Source organism: Gymnoscopelus braueri (genome assembly GCF_963280865.1).
Source record: "Gymnoscopelus braueri genome assembly, chromosome: 13".
Classification (NCBI taxonomy): domain Eukaryota; kingdom Metazoa; phylum Chordata; class Actinopteri; order Myctophiformes; family Myctophidae; genus Gymnoscopelus; species Gymnoscopelus braueri.
This window is the reverse complement of record NC_137615.1, coordinates 42,858,369-42,880,752: the sequence shown is the minus strand read 5'-3', so window position 1 is coordinate 42,880,752 and position 22,384 is coordinate 42,858,369. Positions and strand designations below refer to the sequence as shown.

Here is a 22,384-nt window from a genome sequence, read left to right as displayed (position 1 = left end):
TGTGTGTGTGTGTGTGCATGTGTGAAAGAGTATCCATAAGAGTATCCATGAGTTCCTGTTCATGTGTGAGAGACATAATGTGTAAGAAACGCATGTCGTGTCATTCTATGTTCCGTGTCGATTAGTCATACCAGTGTTTGTGTCATCATCTCCACTGGTCCGAGACGGCCCCCCTTTCACAGCAGACGCACAAACTCTGTGACACGGAGTCAGCAAAGACAGTGATATCGCCACGGTCGGCTCTCCAAAATTCCTATCTTCGGGAGAAGAACATAAACCAGGACACTGAACGAACACGTAACGCTGGGTGATGCTGCTTTTGTCCCTTGCGTATTATAGCGCGCCGTTGACGATGAAATGTTGCGACAGCAATACGTTCAGAAAAAAGAATAGTCCCAGAACAAAAATAAGAAGAAACCACGAAAAAGAACAGTGACAAAAAGGTGTAGAGAAAAGCTAGGACATACCTACCGCTGTAGGGAATGTTCACCTAAAGCCTGAGTTATACTTGGTTGTGCACACGAAATAGCCGATTTACAAGTTCTGTAAATTGAACTTGTAAACTTGTGAATCTTGTAAGAACTTGTCAAATCTGCTATTTCCGGTGGGCGCAACTAAGTATAAATCACACGTAACAGTGTGGGGAAGGTTCCCCATAACACTGTCGGGATTGTTCCACTTTTGGGAGCTTGTCAAAGTCGCTATCCTTTCCTGGGACAGTCCCAGTAAAGAGAGAGGTCTTTTTTTTATGTTTGTTGAAAGTTTTTCCTATCGGTTCCCCGGAGATGTTGGGATTTAGGAGAGGTACAAGGGAATGTGTGTGTGTGTGTGTGTGTGTGTGTGTGTGTGTGTGTGTGTGTGTGTGTGTGTGTGTGTGTGTGTGTGTGTGTGTGTGTGTGTGTGTGTGTGCATGTGCATGTGAAAGTCGAGGTCTAGACCTGCGTGGAATACGAGCGGTGGAGCGTGGCGTGGCGTCCGGACGGGTGCGCCGCGCACCGCGGAGAGTGCTGCTGCTGATACTGCTGCTGCTGCTGCTCGGCCGGCAGGTCTAGACTCGACTGGAAATGGAGCGAGACGGTATGAGGACATCTGGGGCCGCGGGGGGGAACCGATAGGGCTGAGGGTCATGTGATCTCTGTGAACGGAGATCCGCGCGGAGTCTGCTGTGGGGACAGAGAGGAGTGAAGAAGAAGAAGAGAGAAAACAAAAAAAAAGAACAGAGAGAGATAGAAGGAAGGAAGGCGAGATAAAGAGAGTGAGAGAGAGAGGAGGAGTCGGAAAAAAAGGGTAAAAAGGAGAAAAGTGAAGAACGAATAATCAAGAGAGATGTTCCGAAGAGGTGGGGCGAGGGGGGAGGGAGGGTAAGGCGACAAAAACGGATGACAACGGAGAGATAGATGTATACATGTGTGTACAAAAGGCCCTCGTTGAAATTGACAATTGAGGTCAATGTAACCTGTGCTCTTCAGCAGGTGTGCTGATTAGCACAGGTGCTCTTAATGAGAGCTTTCTTCTCAGAGCAACGAAGAAACAGAAAAGTTAAGGAAAACGAGGGACATGGAAAGAAGAGCGTGATCACATGAGAGCGGTGGGTGGGTAGGTGGCCCCCAGAGGATGGGTGGATGGGTGGGTGGGCCTCAGAAAGGTGGGTGGGGTTTAAAAGTCAGTTAGAATGGCTGGACATAGGCGCTGTAAGGCGGGGCAGAGGCGTGGAGTGACGGATGCTGGAGGAGAGAGTGAGGAAGAAAAGCGAAAAGGGAAGAACAGATTGAGAGGAGGAGGAGGAGAGGCAAGGCGGGGGACAGAGGGGGGAAAGAAAGCCGTCAAGGGGAGGGTTAGTGAGGGAGACAGACCAGACAAGGACACATTTCATACACGTATATATACGCCGGCAGAATTGTTACCGTCTGTCGGTCCCCCCAGTCACGCATTGCATTCTTCCATGAAAGTGTCTAAATGTCCCGCTATAGGCTGTCCTGGTCCTTATACGGCCAGTTTAAGCCATTAAGACCGGGAACACATCTACAAAATGTCTTCTAATTCCTAACAGTATTTTGAAAAGCATAGATATCAGTGGCGCTCAAACTTTTTCATGTCAAGGACCCCCAAAATGATATTTATTTGGCCGCGGACCCCCATGTCAAAATGTTTAGTTCCAGGGACCCCCAGAAGCAAAGATTTTAGTTACAAATGTTCCCTTTAAAAATATATTTATTCAAAGATTTGCACACATTTTCAAGATTTTTCAAAAAATAGCAGATCTACAAGCTCATAGCGCGGCATTTGGTGCCGCTCTATGAGCTTGTATATCTGCTATTTTTTGAATAGCCAAAGTATAAAATAATGGTGGTTAAAATCTAAAATGACAGATGCGTTCCCGGTCTTAATGGGTTAACCCTTCCATTGTGTTAGGGTAATTTTTTACCCGTTTTCAAGTTTAAATAGGTAAAAAGTACCCTTTACATTTCTTTATTGGAACGAGGCTTCATGATATCCTCAGAAATAGCCATTTTAACGCAACAAAATTATTTTCATAATTTAAATAAATTCTGATGGTGTCTATAAAAAAAGTGACACTTGTGGTGTTAGGGTCCGAAATAACCCGGTGGAGAAGTGTGGCTCAATGCCCCCCAATATTCAATGTTTACATGTTTGAGAGTGAGAGAGACTTGTCCTCAATTAGCATTTGCTATCAGGAGTAAAATAAAGTTTGAGTTTATGAAAAATAAATGACTTTTTACCTTCTATGGTATACGGGTCAAAAATGACCCTAACACTAGTGTCACTATTTTTAATAATATTAAAAAAAAAAAAAAGTTAAATAATGAAAACTAGTATTTTTTTAATATTTTTTTTTTGGAAGTGTGTTCTAATTATTATTCTTAATTATTCTACTATAGCTAGATAACATCATTATCCATTGCCTTCATTATAGGAAATTTAATGAGTGAATTTAAAACATTTTATAATAGAAAACGAGATATATTGAATGATGAAACCCTAGCCCTAACCCAACATCATATTTTAAAAAGTGTTTACATGGATATGAATGCATTACAAGTCAGCTATGAGGTGGGAGAAAAAAAATAATGAAAAAAAATATTTTTTGAGTATTTTGGGCTGATTTAAATCACGGGTCAAATTTGACCCGCTAACACCACAAGTGGATGCAGTTTTCTAACACAATGCAAGGGTTAAGCACTTTAAACCTGGCGGACCTATTTCGGACATTGATGGAAATTGATCAAAACTGTCAAGAATAGAGGAAATAGCAGCTCTACTAGCTCACAACGTAACGCATTGCGACATGTTGGACTTTGAGCTTGTGGACTTTGAACAGCTATTTTTTGCTATTCGTTGTGCGATGAAATACGACTAAAAACAGAAATACCCCGCTACTGGCCCCTAGAGGTTGTTCTGCACCTTACACCCAACTGGAAGTGGTTTTAACCGACTGTCCAACCCGATGTCATACAACACGGTGAAATAGCACGGATTGACATTCCGTGCATAGACCGCTAGATAACCCGAAAAGGAGCCGTGAATCCCCTCCACTGACATTGTTTCGTTTTGGACCATGTCCGAGGCACGCAGTCTCAAGCGAACTGGAGCCACCAGAGGGACCACCGAGCGAGCTAAAGCGAGCGAGTTGCCGTCCCGAACGTTTCGACGTTCGCTTGAGGCTACTCAGCGCCGTCCGAGTTACGTAGGCTACCGATAGGCACAGAATCATAAATCATGTTGTGGGGACTGCTCTGCTTCTGGGTTGCAACCCATGTTATTTCACCATGGGATTCACGGCTCCTATGCACAGCTTTTCGGGTTTTCTAGTCGTCTATTTACGGAATTGTCAATCTGTGCTATTTCACCGTGTTCTGTGAGATCAGGCTGGACTGTTGTAAGAAATAAATATGCTGCGCGAGAAAAAAGGACGCTCTGCTTCCAAATTCCGCAGTTTTTCGCCGTTTTTTTTTTCTCACGCCGTTTGGTGAACCCCCCAAGTTTGGTGCCCTGCGCTGCGCTGCTTTTATCCGCCAGATTGGGACGTTCACGGCATATTTTGCACCATTACGGTGCGTCCATCATCGGTGACGAGTGCCTCTAACAGCCGCTGCTGGCTGCGTGCAGCGAGCTGCGAGTCGCAGCGTGTCTGTGTGTCACGATGCGAGGCAACACTCACACAATCACGTGCAGCATGCGTCCCTTCCCCCTGCGCCTAATGGCTGTACATGGGGCCGACGCGTGCTTTAGCGTGATTGTGTGAGTGTGGCTTCAGGAAGTAAATTCCTAGCCTTGATCTCCAGGCTTTTATTTTTTATTTTTGCTAAAAAATAAAAGCTTAGAAATTCCTGTCCCAGCTATTGGTACGGAAAAGCGCCTCGCGTCGTCTGATGTGCCGCGCATTATTTATTTTGGGTGCGCATGCGCACCTGCGCACCAGTTATGTGCACCCCTGACTATGAGCTTGTATCTGCTATTTTTGAATAGCCAAAGTATAAAATAATGGTTAAAGTGGTTCATTTTTTTTTTTCATATATTAATTTAATAACAAAAACATTATTGGGTTAAACTGCAGCGTTTCTCTGGGATGGTAAATTACACCTGGAGTGTGCCAGTCAAACCGCTGACTCACTTTTAAGAGGTACTGTAAGTATCTCTCCAACCCCGCCTCCCCGGGATTCATTCCCATTGACACTGTACACGTTTCTGCTGTTATCAGCCAAAGACATGGGTTCATGGGGGGAGTCATTGTGGGGAGGGGGGGGGGGGGGGGGTAGGGCCGGGCATGCAGGTGAGAGGACTTCACGGGGGAGGCACACAGGAGGAGGAAACAGGATGGAGACAAGGACGGGACGGTGCCTGTCTAGTGTCCCCACCACTCCCCTACACCCCATGTTACGCGTGGCCTCACGCCCGCACAAACACACACACACACACACACAAACACACAAACACACCCTCCCCAACCCCCCCGCCCCCCCCCCCCCCCCGGCCCGCACCCTTACCTGAGGCCCACTTAACTTTTCGAGTGGACTCTCCACACAGGGCAGCGTCACCATGGGCATGCCCAGCACGGACTCTGGGCGCTGCGGCCGCACCGGGGGAGGCGGCGGCGCCATCTGCTGGAAGTTGTTGATCACGCAGGTCACCTGGCGGAAACGGAGAGTGGCGCGCGGTGGCAGAAAGAGAAATGAGTCAACAGGTACAGCTACACGTGAAAGAAGAAAAAGTTACCTCTCGCTATTTTCCTCTATTGTTTGCTGCTATCATGACATGCCCAGAATATATAGGGACAGTAGGGGTGGTTAAAATGGACGCATCCCGGAAAGAGGCTCCTACATCTTAACAGTAGCTCAAGGAATTGATCACACAGCAGTGGTGGAATGTAACTAAGTATATTTACTCAAGTACTGTACTTAAGTACAAATTTATATTTATAAAAACAGAAATATTTGTTTGCATTTGCTTCCCCCCCCCCATATATATGTATACGTTCCTTATCTTACATTTTGGAATCTTTTGTTTGGACAAAAAAAAATTACGCATCCCCAAAACCCTCGAATCCTTCACGCGGACCCTTTCCATGCGACCCCCTCCTCCCTCTGCCTCTCCTTCGTCTCACCAGGAACACGGCGATGGAGCCGCCCGTGAAGAAGCCGGCCAGGACGTCCGACCAGTGGTTGCGGTACTCGGCCACTCGGACCACTCCCACCAGCATGGCGAGACACAGCAGGGTGAGGCTGACCGTGGGCTTGGTCAGCCTCGTGCCTTTGGTCCGGAAAACCAGAGTCACGTACATCTGAGGGAACACACACACTAGATCAGTGGGGGAAAGGAACTAAGTACATTTACTCAAGTACTGTACAATTTTGAGTTTTTATTTTACTTTACTGGAGTATTTCCAGTTTTCAGAACTTTTCCACTACACAACGCATTGTGTTTTTATACATTTTGTTTTTATACATCTTGAACTTGTGAAATGGGACATTCTGCATAATTAGTACTTTCTACTTTTGGTACTTCAAGTACATTTTGATGCTGAAACTTTTGCACTGTTGTTTATTTCTCTTTTTATAGGGCTATGTTATGCTTTCAGTTATTGTTGGTAGTCATGGCTGCCAGTTCCCACCTGATGTCATGTGGGAGTTCAGACTGTTCCACACCGTACTGAATAACTGCTAGCTTGCATAACATCTTCAGACTAGGACTTAAATCTAAGATATACAGGTCATCAGGTGTGAGGTATCTTCCAAAGTGGATGATACGTTCTCCCACCATGCAACAACCCATCCAACACCCCCCACACGGGGCTTTCCCTTTGGGCTCAACCTTCTTCCATGAGAAGGTCTGTGAATTGAATTTCCACACATCATTGAAGGTCTGGTTCAAGCTTTTTCCACCATATATGTACAGCTCTCCATTGTAGACAAAGGCTGAATGACCACTGCGTCCTTCTGGAAGAATCTGTGCAGAAGGTGTTCTCAGCCAGCAGTTGGTCTCTGTGTCAAACACTCTGATGTTGTTGTACCAGACCCCCTGGCCACCATAGCCCCCAAATACAAACATCTTTGTCCCGATGATGGTGGCAGAGTGACCCGATGAAACAGGTGGTGGAGTTCCTCTGGTGTTAATTAAAGACCAGACCATTGTGGTGGTGTCCAACTTGTACATGTCATTAGTGTATACAGTCAGCTGGGTGATTCCTCCATGAATATACATGACCTTCCTCAAGACACAGGCTGAGTGGCAGTATCTCTCCTTTGGAACAGTATCAGACATCTTAGGATTGGACCATCTGTGGTTGCCAACATCAAATGAATAAAGCACGTTACAGTAAGGATATCCCCCCCAGATGTAGACAATATCTTCAACCAGAACAGCTGTGCGGCCCCAGCGCACGCAGGGAACCTCAAAGTGACGTTTTCCTCTTCCAGTTGTCACTGTGGTCAACTTCCTCCAGCGTAAAGACAGTGTGTTGAAGATGTGGACATCAATCTGATCACTGTTGTTCTTTTTTCTGTATCCTCCAAATGAGTACACCTTGTGTCCGACTACCACAGCAGCTGGCCAGGAAAGCCCATGTTCTTCTTTCAGATGTATCGTCCAGTGAAACATTTCACACTCCAGCACCACTGTGAATCAATTTACAGAAGAGGTTAGAAAGAAGGGCAATTTGTTGCTATCGGTTGCTGAAGGGAGTTGTGTTGGAAAATACAATAAAAACAATTAAAAGAACAATCATGTTGAATGTGATGACGATGTTGTGATGTCATTCCTTGATGACATTATTATGGAATAGCTAATAACGTTACTCAAAGTGAATGGCCATTTAAGCAAGATCTATAATCTGAATATTTAATAAGATGTATTTTGTCAGTACTATGACACCAGTACTATGACATCAGTCATCCATATTTGGGCATATCGAGATAAAGACACACAGATAGATATGCAGAGATGTAGAAAGGCAACACCTTGGAAACAGAGTGTTTGTGGACTGTTGGTGACAGTTTGAGGCTCAATGCTCAGGAAGATCTTCTACCCAGCAGCTGTCATAAAGTCATAAACAAGGACATGGTCAGGTCCTCTCTTTCTATAATATCTCATTTGTAACACAATATTTCTACATTGCAGTATTGATACTTTTACTTAAAGAGGTGGTGCCATGGTTTTGCACTTTTTCTGTTTTTCATGTGTCTATGAGGTTGATAGAACTTCATTAAGCCCCCTGGTGGTGTTTTTATGGTGTTTTATGTCTTCTCTGACTATTTTGAGTTTCTTCCTGGAGGCTGAAACCTTGAGGGTCAAACGTGCCAATAGAAAAACAGCACTTTAAAGGAGGAGTTCACCCAAAAATGACTTATTTTCTATCAATTGCACACCCTATGAATTAAGCCTTGAATCCATGGATTATTTTTTGTTTTTGTCGCATTCCTAAGCTAATAATTTGATTCCCGTCTCCTACCGGCTAATGTATCCGGTAGGAGACACAAAGTAGATTATTTGTGTCTCCTACCGGAAATACACACGGTCATCAAATTATTGTCTTAGGAATGCCACAAAAACAAAAATAAATCCATGAAATCAAGGCTTCATGTGGTGTGTAATTGATAGAAAATAAGTCATTTTTTGGGTGAACTCCTCCTTTAATGACACAGTAAAATGATACCCTCCCCCTCATTATCATAACACAACAGGTGTGGGCATGAGGAGGGACTAGGACAGGTGGGTGGTGCTAAGGTGGTGGAGGAGGTGCTAAGGTGAGAACCAGGTATACTTAATGAACTGGAGGCGTGTCCACATAAAAACATAATTTTAACACTTTCTGTAGACTTTTTTGAAAAAAATCTTCCTCCTAGTATAACCATAATACCTGATGATTATGTTTTAGGGGGGGGGGGGGATCACTGAAAATCACGGCACCCCGTCTTTAAGTAAGAAATGTGAGTACTTTTTCAGTACACCACCATGCCTTCAATAGAACCACCACTGTGCCACCACTTCCAACACAGTAACATCCTCAGTGTTCGTTGAAACCTGAGAGTGTAGAAAAGGAACCAAATGGACGCGTAAGGGTCCATTTAGTTCCGGCTTAGACTAAGAAAATAACATCACATTTGACACATGTAAGTTATTGTTCGCACAGAATCGTTGGGATATCCTACCCTGAGAATTCTCCGATGCTGCCTTCAAAATCTGCACCTTGGCAGGCAGTATTCTATGTTAACTTGCATTTTCAGAGCACAACACCCGAGCGCAACCAAACATAAAATGACTTGTCTTTTAGTTCTACTGGATATCTTCTCCACTATAGTCCCTAGCTAACATTTTAGTCTAGCTTTTATTTGTTCACAAAATCGTCAATATATTTAGTCTTAGTTCTAGTCCTCATAGCTTAGTTTGTATTGTCTCCGCCAGGCCGAAAGGCATGGCGAGAGTATGTTTTGCACCCTGTCCGTCCGTGTGTCCGTCCGTCCGTCCGCGTGTCTGTCTGTGTACAGCTAATCTCCGGCACCGTTGGCTCAGCCGCTGCGAAACTGTGCACACACTCCCTGGATGCCAATTCAGAACCTCTTCCCCACATGGGCCTGTTATAGCGCCACCAGGAGGCCGCTTTTTGCAACAACAAAAAATGTACACTACTCATACAGATTTCCAGATGTCCAAACATCACGCAAATCGGTATTCAGTATCTCTATAGTCATTAAACGAAACAGGTCTTTAAGATTTTTCATATTCCATCCTGATTGGCTAAGATTAGCTACCTTTTGTATGAATAGTTTTAACAGGAGTAATTGTAATGCCGTATCCTACTGTTATGAACTTCGGTATCGTCACACAGAGGACTGTCTGTCAGTCCGATATCATACACAAACATTACTACACACTACTGTATGTATGTCTATAATATACAGTATACTAGTGTGTACATCTTGTCAAAGTGGCTTATTGTTGGTGCAAAGCCAAGCAATGAGGGTGTCTATCCCCCTTGCAATGCACTAGACCCCAGGGAGCAAGGTACTTCAGGTACTTGCCTTGGAACAGTGACTGGGATTGAAGCCAGAACCTTGTGATTCAAAGGCGATCACTCTACTGACTTAGCTATCCGGGCACACAACTGTACAGTTACTAGAGGTTTGGGCCACAGAGGAGACGAGCAGGGAGAGAGGGGGATGACAAGAAGGAGAGAGGTGGTGGGGGGGGGGGGGGGGGGGGGGGGGATGAAGATGAAGAAAATTAGATATTATAGAAAGAGAGGAAATGACCATGTCCTTGTTTATGACTCTAACAGCTGCTGGGTAGAAGCTCTTCCTGCATGAGTATTGAGCCTCAAAATCTTACCAGTCCACAAACACTGTTGCCTACATCTCAGCATATCTGTCTGTGTGTCTTTATCTCGATATGCCCAAATATGGATGACTGATGTCATAGTACTGTTGTCATAGTACTGACAAACCAAATCTTATTAATAGCACATTTCAGATTATAGATCTTGCTTAAATGGCCATTCACTTTGAGTCACGTTATTAGCTATTCCATAATAATATCATCAAGGAATGACATCACAACATCGTCATCACATTCAACATGATTGTCCTTTTAATTGTTTTTATTGTATTTTCCAACACAACTCCCTTCAGCAACTGTTAGCAACAAATTGCCCTGCCTTCTAACCTCTTCTGTAAATTAGTTGCACTGATTCACAGTGGTGCTGGAGTGTGAAATGTTTCACTGGACGATACATCTGAAAGCTCTGAAAGATCCACAGCAGCCAGCTGCTGTTGTAGTCCGACACAAGGTGTACTCATTTGGAGGATACGGAAAAAAGAACAACAGTGATCAGATTGATGTCCACATCTTCAACACACTGTCTTTACGCTGGAGGAAGTTGACCACAGTGAAAACTGGAAGAGGAAAACGTCACCTTGAGGTTCCCTGCGTGCGCTGGGGCCGTACAGCTGTTCTGGTTGAAGATATTGTCTACATCTGGGGGGATATCCTTACTGTAACGTGCTTTATTCATTTGATGTTGGCAACCACAGATGGTCCAATCCTAAGATTTCTGGTACTGTTCCAAAGGAGAGATACTGCCACTCAGCCTGTGTCTTGAGGAAGGTCATGTATATTCATGGAGGAATCACCCAGCTGACTGTATACACTAATGACATGTACAAGTTGGACACCACCACAATGGTCTGGTCTTTAATTAACACCAGAGGAACTCCACCACCTGTTTCATCGGGTCACTCTGCCACCATCATCGGGACAAAGATGTTTGTATTTGGGGGCCATGGTGTCCAGGCGGTCTGGTACAACAACATCAGAGTGTTTGACACAGAGACCAACTGCTGGCTGAGAACACCTTCTGCACAGATTCTTCCAGAAGGACGCAGTGGTCATTCAGCCTTTGTCTACAATGGAGAGCTGTACATATATGGTGGAAAAAGCTTGAACCAGACCTTCAATGATGTGTGGAAATTCAATTCACAGACCTTCTCATGGAAGAAGGTTGAGCCCAAAGGGAAAGCCCCGTGTGGGGGGTGTTGGATGGGTTGTTGCATGGTGGGAGAATGTATCATCCTCTTTGGAAGAATCAGTTACCCAGCCACACCTGATGACCTGTATATCTTAGATTTAAGTCCTAATCTGAAGATGTTATGCAAGCTAGCAGTTATTCAGTACAGTGTGGAGCAGTCTGAACTCCCACATAACATCAGGTGGGAACTGGCAGCCATGACTACCAACAATAACTGAAAGCATAACTTAGCCCTATAAAAATAGAAAACAACTGTGATACCATTTATTTAAATAAATAAACAAACAAACAAACAAACAAACTGCAAGTGGCAACGGGGTCCAAGCATATAAGATCATGAAGAGAAATATGATGAAGAGAAAGATGATGAAGAGGAAGATGATGAAGAGGAAGCTGATGGCCCTCAGGAGAAAATGCAGACGAAGAGGAAACATAAAAACATCATGTGGTTCACAGTGACATTTGTAGACCAAGGACCAGTGGAGAGTATACCCAGAGGTAAGTGACTGAGAAGAGGGAAGAGGGATTCTCTGCTGGAACTGTTACCTCCACGACCCTCTGGATAAGTGGATGATGATGGATGGATGGATGGATGGATGGATGGATGCATGGATGGATGGATAAGTGGGAGGATGGATGGATTCACCACATTAACACATTGATTGCCTAGATCGAATTTATGCGTTCTTTCAAAACCATCACTTTATTGCCTAGATCGAATTATGCGTTCTTTCATTTTTGGGGGAAAATTCCACAAGGGCGACCTAACACAGCTTTGGAATGATCGATTGTCTCTCAGAGAAAAAAAATCACACCCAGTGTGAAGTGAGTGGTGTGGTCATCACAGTGATGGAAGTTCACTTAACAAAAAAAAAAGGTTTTTTTTAAGTGCATAGTCCTATTTATAGGTTATTAATTTCATCATGTGTCTCGCTAGCCAATCACAGTGCTGAATAGAGTCAGCCAATAGAGTCAGCCAATCACAGTACAGCTAGGGGTGTACTAATGTAGAGGGGTGTGCTATTATGAGCCAATCACAGTACAGCGAAGGGTGTACTAATGAGGTGTCCCAACCCCACTTATAGGAGCGGCTACACCGCTCAAAAATGTGGATGTGACGTCATTCCAAAAAACGTCACTTCAACCCGCCCCAATGATGGGATGTTCAGAAAAACAGCTGTAACTCAGTTTCTTTTCTTTTCATTGAAAACCACCCGTTTTCAGCGGACCAAAGCTCCAAAATGGCGGATCGCGGTTGGAAACTTGTCGTTCCCATGGATACACAGACCCTTCCGCCTATCACAGGAACCTTTTTTCGTGTTTTTTTTTTTACACAATGTCGGTTCCACGGCGTTTCAAATATCATCGGATTGAGGTAATTATACGCCGGCACGGAGATAGAAAACTATGTTTAATATCTTGGCAATCAATGTGTTAAGACTAGACTGACTGACTGACTGACTCACTTGTCAGGACATAAAAAAAATATTAGACATTGCTCTTTCTGCATTAGTAGTCAACTTCCAGTTTGTTTTCACCTTGGATGCATGTAGGTTTTTACCAGGTTGCAAAACCTGGTCTACATCTACACTCGCTAGTCCTGACTTTTGTGTGACTTTTTCCTCATTGGCTGGTCCTTCAGCCAATGAGGGCTCAATGTCCTCTCAGAATATGGGATCCAAAGACGACCCACAATACTGTGTTTGGCCACTGTATGTATCTCTATGGTCTGTGGCGCTGTTGCGTGACTTTTTCCTCCTTTTGCCAATGAGGGCTCAATGTGCGTGCGTGCGTGCGTGCGTGCGTGCGTGCGTGCGTGCGTGCGTGCGTCACACATACACACACACACACACACACACACACACACTGGCCCTCTTGGACTAATTAATGCTGACAATCTAACCTATAGAGAGAAACTAAGGTGCAGGTACAACTCTAACCTCTTCATCCAGCTCGATTTTTTAACAACTTTTTTTTATATATAAGAGACAAAAAAGGGATACAGGACAGGTACAAATCAAAGTAGTTAGCTGCCACTCGCTTGAGCATTACAAATATTTTAGCTCAATACATAGACTACTTACCAACCGGAGGTGAATCCAGCCAATGTGCTGGACTGCACTGTGGACATCCCTTATGTCCACAGTATAATGTGTGTATCATGTGTTGCATACTTGGCTGCTGGCTCGCAAGACAAATTTCAGTGAGAGCTGATAATAAAGTTACATTGTATCGTATCATATGATGATGGTGATGATGATGATGATGATGTTGATGATGATGATGGTGATGATGATGATGGTGATGATGATGATGGTGATGGTGATGGTGATGGTGATGGTGATGATTAATGAGATAGAGCTCCTTGCTCCAGCCCAGGGTAAAGCCAGTGTAAAGATGTAAGAACTGGAGTGATATGCTCCACTGTCTTGGTATCTACTCTTTTAAAGGGGGAATTGCTACTTCCGCGGCTGACGCCCACAGCAATTCCATAGCAATTCCATTCATTTGCACCTCTCGCCTGCTGACGCCATACCCACAGCATTGATTTCGACTAAACACAACAACTACATCGGACCTCTCAACACAAAACCAGCCACAACGTGCACGCTGAATTTACGGGTGGCGTAGGGCACCTCTCATTGCTCACTACATATTTTCCACCTCGCAACATAATTAATTCCACTCACCACATTACGAGCACAACGGAAGGGGAAACAGTTTCGCACCGTTTACCGTGCGCACCACCGAACGCCGACGGCCACAGCCGAAACAACACGAAGCGGCGGCCATTGAAATCAGCCATCTTCGCTCGCAAAAGTATGTAAGGGATAATGCATGGGGACGTAGTCATTATTCACATTTAAAGCCATTCAGGGCGATTAACCACCATTATCCCGCTTATTACACGGCTACTTAATAAATACATACATAAATGTACCCAAAAGTAACAACAAAACCAAGTATTTCCTTGCTTACGGCAATGAAAGTATTCCATAACTATTGGGCTGGGCGGACAAGTTTGCCTCGGAAAACAAATGACACAATGAAAAAAAAACGCCCCAAAACACAGTCGCCCCGGGCCAAATCCGGCGGTATTACAGGCAAATCGCCAGTATATACACTGGGGGGCGACTGTGTTTTGTGGCGACTTATTTTTCATTTCCTCATTTGTTTTCCGAGGCGATTGCATCGTCTATTTCTCACTTCAAATGTTTTCCAAAACATTCTTGAGAGCAACGTTTAGTTGTAAATGACATTGGTTGTTTGTTTACATGGCTGTCATGTTGGATAAAGCATAAAACCAAACAGCGCAGGTTAAATCTCTCTGCATCGCCACAACAACAACAACAGAAGCACGTCCTTCGCTTCACCCCCCCCCCCTCCTCCCCCTCCTCCCCCCTCTTGCTTACCTTTCTGTTCGAACCACGCTGTTGCTTTCCACACTCACGCTAATATGTCCGTAATTCACGTGCCATGTACATCCCAAAGACAACCTACGATCTACACCAGACTTTTCAAAGCGCGCGTATGCGTGGCGCGTACAGCGCGTTTCTTCAGATCCAATTGATATCAATGATAGCGGCTACACCAGGCGCGTGGATACGCGAGTCCCGCATACGCAGGCTTTAAAATAGGACTGGATGTAATAAAAGTGCGTGTGTGCGTATATGCGCGTGTGTGCGAAAAAAAGGCTGGTGTGTTTCCTACTGTGTGTGTGTGTGTGTGTGTGTGTGTGTGTGTGTAAGCACCGCAGGTTACATCTCCGCACAGACATCCTTCCACTATGATCGTCACCCAGCCAGCAACAACAACAAAACAATCTTATGGCCTACCTTTCCTTGAGGTCAACTGTGAAGAATAACATTGCAAAAATAGTTCCAATCCAGTGCGTAACACACAAACAAAAACACCTAATTTTGGCGCCGTGAAGACAAAGTCCAGGCTTTTAATGTGTGTGCAACATGTGTGTGTGTGTGTGTGTGTGTGTGTGTGTGTGTGTGTTGTTGTCACGTGACCACTACTAGCCAACCAACAGCCTGGACTACATTCAGTGTTGCCAGATTGTGCGCGAGAAACAAGCTACCAGCCATGTTTATGCACAAACAACAGATAAAGACGGCAACGCGACCGAACGTGTGCGGTGTGGGGGGGGGGAGGGGGGAGGGGGGAGGGGAGACGACGTAGGCCTAATAATAGAGCCCCGTGCGCGGCTAGCGGGCCGGCCGCCCGTAGGGCGGACGGACCTCTAGTTACTCTTAAATAAAGACTTAAATAAAACATATGCATTCTGAATCAACTGCAGTCTGATTGATTTGTACAGTAGTCATGTAGTCTGTCAGTACAGACTAGAAAAGTTAATGTATGTCACAATTCTATATGCTTGTCGAATGACACTTTCACCATGCAAAACATAATTGTACTTAGGGTAAGTTATTTACCTATATTGTGATAGTACTCATTGCTATAGAGTGTTTGTTCAGTAAAAGGAGTCTCCATGTCTCTCCAGCTCTTTATTAAACAGAAAAAGCATTTTCAGTGCTCACTCCTGATTGGCTTAAATTGTGTCACCTACCTGAAAATGTACTATATTCTGTTTACTAAAGAGCTGGAGAGACCCCTGTGACCGAACAAACACTCTGTAGCAATGATTACTATCAGAATATAGTACTTTAAACTTTTTAACAAAAAACTAAAAAAATACCAAAAAATATCACTTACCCTACCTTTAACTAAAAAAATGTAGTACTTTTTCCACCACCGCCACCTCCCCAGGTCTCTCTCTTTCTAAACCAGGGGTAAGCAACTTTGATGATGGAGAGGGCAACTATATTTCCACACTCACTCCAGAGGGCCACATTGCATCTACTGTCGGGCAGATGCTTCTTATCTCCGTATTTTATTTTTTCATAAATGAATGCCGTACTTCGCCATTCTATGTCACACTCAAAACGCGTCGCACCGTGACGCGTTTTCAGCTTGTAGATCTGCTATTTGTGCTATTTTTGAATTGGAATCCTGATTTACATATGCTGGCCACGCCAGCATATGTGTCGATGAAATGAAATTTGTCCCTGAGCAAGACTCTTAAAGGGATACTTCACTTTCGGGCCGGGGACACATTTAAAAAAAATATTAAAAATAAATGAAAAAAGTTATGGAAAATTCATGGCCCCCTCACACATTAGTAGGACACTCTAATGCGTGAGGGGGCCATGAATTTTCCATAACTTTTTTCATTTATTTTTAATATTTTTTTTAAATGTGTCCCCGGCCCTAAAGTGAAGTATCCCTTTAACCCCTAATTGCTCACAGGCCCTCATTGGAAACAAGCCCGCAAGGACTTTCATGAACGTCCTGTTAAAAGGAATTATCCTTATCCTTATCCTGAATTTTTCAATTTTTGAATTTGAATCCTAAAAAGCAACATTTTCATTTAATTTCAAATGCCTTTAGTTATACTTATGTTAACGTTATGAACTTAAATACAAATACATTGGACATAAAAAAGACAATAGAATTGTAATACTAGTCATTAAGCTACTAATATACAGTAGACTGTAATCAAAGCGGGTCATGTTTGCATGTTTGGAATTGTAACAGCTGAAATCAATAACATATCAGTATTAAGTGAAGGTGGGGGCCGCATGTACTGTAGCCCCCGGGCCGCCAGTTGCCCATGTATGTTCTAAACCTATCGAAACATCCGAACCGGACCACTCTCCTCCTCCAAACCCCCCAGACGTACCACGGTGTAGACGGCGGAGTAGACGCTGAGCGCGGCGTCCTTGGAGGGGAAGGACTTGCGGGCGGACATGACCACCAGGGGGTTCCCGGTGCAGGCGCGCCCCCCCGTCACGTACTGCAGGGCCGACTGGCAGCCCAGCGCCGTGTAGTTGGGCCGGCACGCCGACAGGAAGTGAGGCGTCTGGTTGCCCGTCACCACCTGGCCCGCGTTGGCGAAGATGGTCGTGGCGAAGAGGCCGAAGGCGTACACACCTGGAGAGGGGAGGGAGGGGGTGTTACTGTTTGAAGTATATTTATACGTTTAGTTTTTTACAGTGGTGTAAAGTAACTAAGTACATTTACTCCAGTACTGCACTTAAGTACAATTTTAAGGTACTTTTGCAAACATTGAACTTTAACTCCACTACAATTATTTGAAAATTTGAGTTACTAGTTACTTTGCAGATATAAATTATTACGTTGTAAAACATACATTAACCACTTTAGCCCTATTCTATAGGCTATTTGAAAATAGCCGATCAACAAGCTCACAACGCGTCGCATCGCAACACGTTGTGAGCTTGTGGATCTGCTATTTTCATGGAATTTCTGTACTGTACCACTCGTCCTAGGATATCATAACGTCATACTAAAGGTAAGAATTAACGTTGGCCGTAATTCTCCTTTAAGTCAACACTCTTATAGTGTACAGTTACAGTATGCAAGCTGTTCTTATTTCACATTCTCATTCTATTCTCTCTCTCACGCACACGCACACACACACACACACACACACACACACACACACACACACACACACACACACACACACACACACGTGTGTGCGCGTGCGCTGCACACACACGCACACACACGCACACACACACACACACACACACACACACACACACACACACACACACACACACACACACACACACACACACGCCTGCACAGCACCAGCGTGGCTCCATAATCATGCCATGATTGATTGATTGATTGATTGATTGATTGATTGATTGATTGATTGATTGATTGATTGATTGATTGATTGATTGATTGATTGATTGATTGATTGATTGATTGATTGATTGATTTTACCCAGGAATCGTATGATGCGTCTGAGCAGAGGGTTGAAGTAGCAGCAGTCGGCCGTGACGATGGTCCTCTCCTGTGTCTCCTCTGCCTTGGTGAAGAACGCACACAGCTCTCCAACCAGGATCTGCACACAGCCATGACAAACACAACCTACTGTTAGAGCAGTGCTTCTCCAACCTTTTCATGTCAAGGACCCCCCAAAATGATATGGATTTGGCCGAGGACCCCCATCTCAAAATATTTTGTTCCAGGGAGTGCCGCGCTATGAGCTTGTAGATCTGCTATTTTTGAATAGCCAAAGTATAAAAAGTTAAAGTGGTTGAAATAATTATGATGCCATATTAACACATTTTGCTGGGGACCCCCTGGAACCCCCCCAAGGACCCCTGGGGGTCCCCGGACCCCACTTTGAGAACCAATGTGTTAGACGACTTGAAATATACAGTATCTGCTTTTTTTTGCTATACCACATATAGGCTCTAATGTAGCTGTAGAATACAACTCTCGTAGACGTATTTATGATTCTGACGTTTTCAATCTACGAGAGTTGTAGGGTTCACCCCCCATGGACACAGGGACTTTCCGCACTATACCCCGTAGACACTCCAAACATGTACAAATTGAAAATAAAGGTGCTTACCCCCAAGCCCCAAATGTTAACTCTCGCTACGGGGTAGTAGTTTAATGTAATAATCCATATCTTTCAATAAAGAAGTGTTTTAATGCCGTCTGTGGCCGATTCTGTCGGAAGTTCCCAATGGGCGGTAGTGACGCACCCATCTGGTGAAACCCGGAATTACACTCAATGTAAACAGGAAGTAAACAAGGGTGAAAAAATGGCGTTCGGGTATATAGGCCGTGGGCCGAGTGCCTCTATCTCCTTTAGTTTTTGAGTTGGTTGATCCCCATCAAGAACCTGGCTAATTTTTTAGTATTAGTTTAGTATTAGTTGTTTATGAACACATCAAATGTTTCCATCCTGAAAAGTTGCGCCAGAAAAATAAAACTTAGATATAATATCACTAAGTAATGTTACTTATTTTCAAGAAAATGGCAGCCCACTGCGAAGTATAAACCAATCAAAGCTCGCCTACTGTATCGTGCAATTCAGTTGGCCAATCACGTTCTTCGTACCACTTGCAAGAGCAGAACCCGGAAATACAGCTCAGACTGACGGACTATTGTAAACAAGAAAACAACAGATATCTTATAGAAAGATTAAGAGGTAATATTTGTTTTGTGATGATCGTCGTTGTCTTATTCTTATGAAAATGTATACAATGGATGCAGACAATAGAATGAGCCGTGTTGATGACGGCACATTATGATATTAAGCATCAATATTATATCATTATAACGTTAGGGTTGCCTACAGGCAACAGGATGGTTTGCAGATGCAAATTTAGCGTTTTAACACATCAGGTGCCAGCATTTTTTCATAACAACTTACGTTGGGTGCCAGCATTCTCCCCATTGACTGCGCTTTGCTGTTTAAAGCTCTAGACTCCACGAGGAGCAAATCCATGTAAAAAAAAACATCCATTCATGTTGCGCGATGACCCTGGCTACAGCCTGGAACGATAACATTTCACTCGCGAGTTACAATGGGGGGGGATCGCGCATCGCGCATGACCGGTTTTCCCCACCGGAAACAGATTCGGAGATATAGGTGTTTTAAAGAAGGAAATAGACAGGAAGTGGATGGCAGCCATGTTTTTTTTCCCGGTGATCTATCTGGCCTATCCTTCTCAAGATCACAATGGGTACTCCCAGAGCTGCTCTAGCCCCGCCCGTGTGGAGAAAAACGAAAAAAACAAAAAGACATATTTCACGGTCTGGACCGTGTTCGGCACCGGACCGCTACTCTGCGCAAACACGGTTCAGACCGTGTTTGGCACCCGATGTGTTAACAACAGCTGAAGATACTATTAAGCAGTGACCAATCAATATGTACCCCTTTATAAATGTCTCGCTATCATTAGTTGGCTCTGCTACACGTTGCCTCGTTATTTTATTGATTCCATCTCGTATCTTTTCTGTTCAGATCTCCAGTCACTGTGCATCCGTTGCCAAAGTTGGTGTTTAGGGTTACGGTTGGTGATTTGTTATTTCTCTCTTGACAAGTTCTAAGCTAAAGTTACCAGTTGTTAATGTAGATATAGTTAGGCGAGTTGGGTTAAATTACGTTTGTCTGTCAAGTAAGTGTGTGTGCACTAGCAGCATGCTGCATTCATTATTTTGTACAACTGTTCAGAGCCCGTTTATATCTTTTGGTTAAATGCACAGTGTTAAAATACTAATTTGTAAGGTTTTTGTATGGCTTAAATGGTGTTTGTTATCTCTATCTTATGTTTGATTGTGTGCAATAACCACAAAAAGAAGCAAATCCTGCTTCATACATGTCCTGACTAGACATTACCATGTACCTGACTAGACCTTCAAAACAGCAGACAAAAATATACATAATCAGATCCTATTTAATGAATCAGCACCAGACAAAATCACTTGAATCAGTGTTGTGAAGCTACATTTAGGCAGAATTATGCTCGTCACAGAATCTGACTGGTCCTTCTAAACATGTTAATAGGACACAATGAATTGATACAGTACAGATTTTAATCTAGATAACACAGTTTTGACTTAAAATAATCTACAGAGCCCAGGTGTTTGTACAGAACACCTGAAATTCTATAAATCTAATTAGATTAGATGTGGTGATGTAACGTTTCCTCTTTAGAGACCTTTGATGTTTGTGTGTTGCAGGCTGTATGGAGTGGCTCAATTGCAGAGGTGCAGGAGGTGACAAACAACTGGATCTGGAAAATGATTGTGACATGTTTGAAGAAGAGTGGATTGTGTGTCACGTAATGCAGTCTATGAGAGATGGGTCGACATGATTATGAAGATCTATGTTTTAATGCTTGTGCTCTTTTGTAAATGATTGGTTCAGGAAACTAAAGATATAGTGTGCACATCGAAAAACAAGAGATCAGAAAGCATGTGATGTCTGATAAAAACTGCTTCAATGCATTACAGTTAACTTCAGGTGCCAGTTTTCTTCGCAGTGCGTCTATGACACATGCAATGTTATAGAACAGCTGTCCTAGTGGTTATAGGGGAAGTTCAAGGCTGATCTGATATCCACTCAAATGCAGAAAATGTACGTATGAAGTAATGTAGCTGGGCCACAGACAAGGACCTCATGGCATGTCATCCATCAATGGAACAGTTTGCTGCTGCAATGTGATACTATGTAATATTTTAACTTTGAATAAATCACTCTAAAAAAGTTACCTTTTGTACTACTTCTACTGGTTACCATACCCTACTGAATCTAGGCTTTTTGATGCCGTTCAAGTGCCACGTTTTAGTACAAATGTTGAGATACAAAGAGTTACCGGTAGTGAGTAGGTTTATTTAACAAACCATTTATTTGGCTACCTTTTCTAGTCTTACATGCTCTTGAAATGTGCTCTTTATTGGTCAAGAGAATGTAACTGTCATTCTCAATCTAAAATATTCCCATTAGCACATCTTGGTCTCTTAGTTTCATTTATTAAATGCAACTGAACCTGATCCATTGTGTGGACACTGTCTGGACAGATGACAGGAAGAAGCTGAGAGGTCAGTTACCACCATTGAAAAAGATGCAACAAAGAAACAAAATAGTATATTAGGTTTTGGGGTTATTTCATTTAATGATGTACATGTCACCTATAGTATGTTGTGTAAAGTAAATAAGTACATTTACTCAAGTACTGTACTTAAGTACATACAGTTGAGGTATATTTTACTTTACTGGAGTATTTCCAAGTTTTAGTTATTTTACTTCTACTCCACTATATCTCAGAGACAAATATTGTACTTTTACTCCACTACAATTATATGAAAACTTTAGTTACTTTGTAGATTTGAATTATTATTACAAAACATACATTAACCTCTTAGTCTTCAGCCCTATATAAACTTTGGCTATTTGAAAATTGTCAATCTACAAGCTCACATCGGCTATTTTCAAAAGATTTTACATTTGATACATATTACCTTGTGAAACGGGACATTTCATTCAGCATAAGAGTACTTTTACTTACGGTACTTTAAGTACATTTTGATACCAATACTTATGTTCTCTTACTCAAGTGAATTTTGAATTCCGGACTTTCACTTGTAACAGAGTATTTCTACATTGCCTTTCCTTAAGTAAAACATGTGAGTACTTTTTCCACCACTGACTATAAATGGCTCACAGTTTAACAGGTAATAATGTACGATTTATTTGAAAAATTATCTGTAACTGTAACAGATTAAGTATACTTAAATATGATACAATTTTAGATTAGAAAGACAAGAATTAACGTAACCACTTCATTTATGTTAATGATCAAATCACTGTAGTGGCAGTGAACGACAGGCAAGGCAATAGGCCTATAGCGAAAATAATCGGATATACAAAAGCAGTCCAATACGGTTATGAATGAACTATTAGTAGCCTATGGTATAGCTGCTGCAAGTTCGTTAGGA

General features: G+C 43.2%; 1 protein-coding gene and 1 long non-coding RNA gene across 2 annotated transcripts in view; one reads left to right on the top strand and one right to left on the bottom strand.

The window, feature by feature from the left end:
• Nucleotides 1-994: 994 nt before the first annotated feature.
• The window catches only part of LOC308098826 (phospholipid phosphatase-related protein type 5-like), a 71,393-nt gene continuing 50,003 nt past the window's right edge, over nucleotides 995-22,384 (bottom strand). The window contains exons 4-8 of the mRNA XM_080447280.1: nucleotides 17,867-17,987; nucleotides 16,788-17,038; nucleotides 5,624-5,800; nucleotides 5,007-5,150; nucleotides 995-1,160 (exon numbers count right to left, since the gene is read on the bottom strand). Coding sequence (XP_080303406.1) covers nucleotides 1,125-1,160; nucleotides 5,007-5,150; nucleotides 5,624-5,800; nucleotides 16,788-17,038; nucleotides 17,867-17,987 — 729 coding nt within the window. The 3' untranslated portion in view covers nucleotides 995-1,124. The remainder of the gene's footprint in view (nucleotides 1,161-5,006; nucleotides 5,151-5,623; nucleotides 5,801-16,787; nucleotides 17,039-17,866; nucleotides 17,988-22,384) is intronic.
• Nucleotides 19,023-20,828, top strand: LOC308098827. Its single transcript, XR_013934314.1, has 3 exons — nucleotides 19,023-19,088; nucleotides 19,908-19,956; nucleotides 20,627-20,828. It is a non-coding gene; the product is annotated as an uncharacterized lncRNA (long non-coding RNA).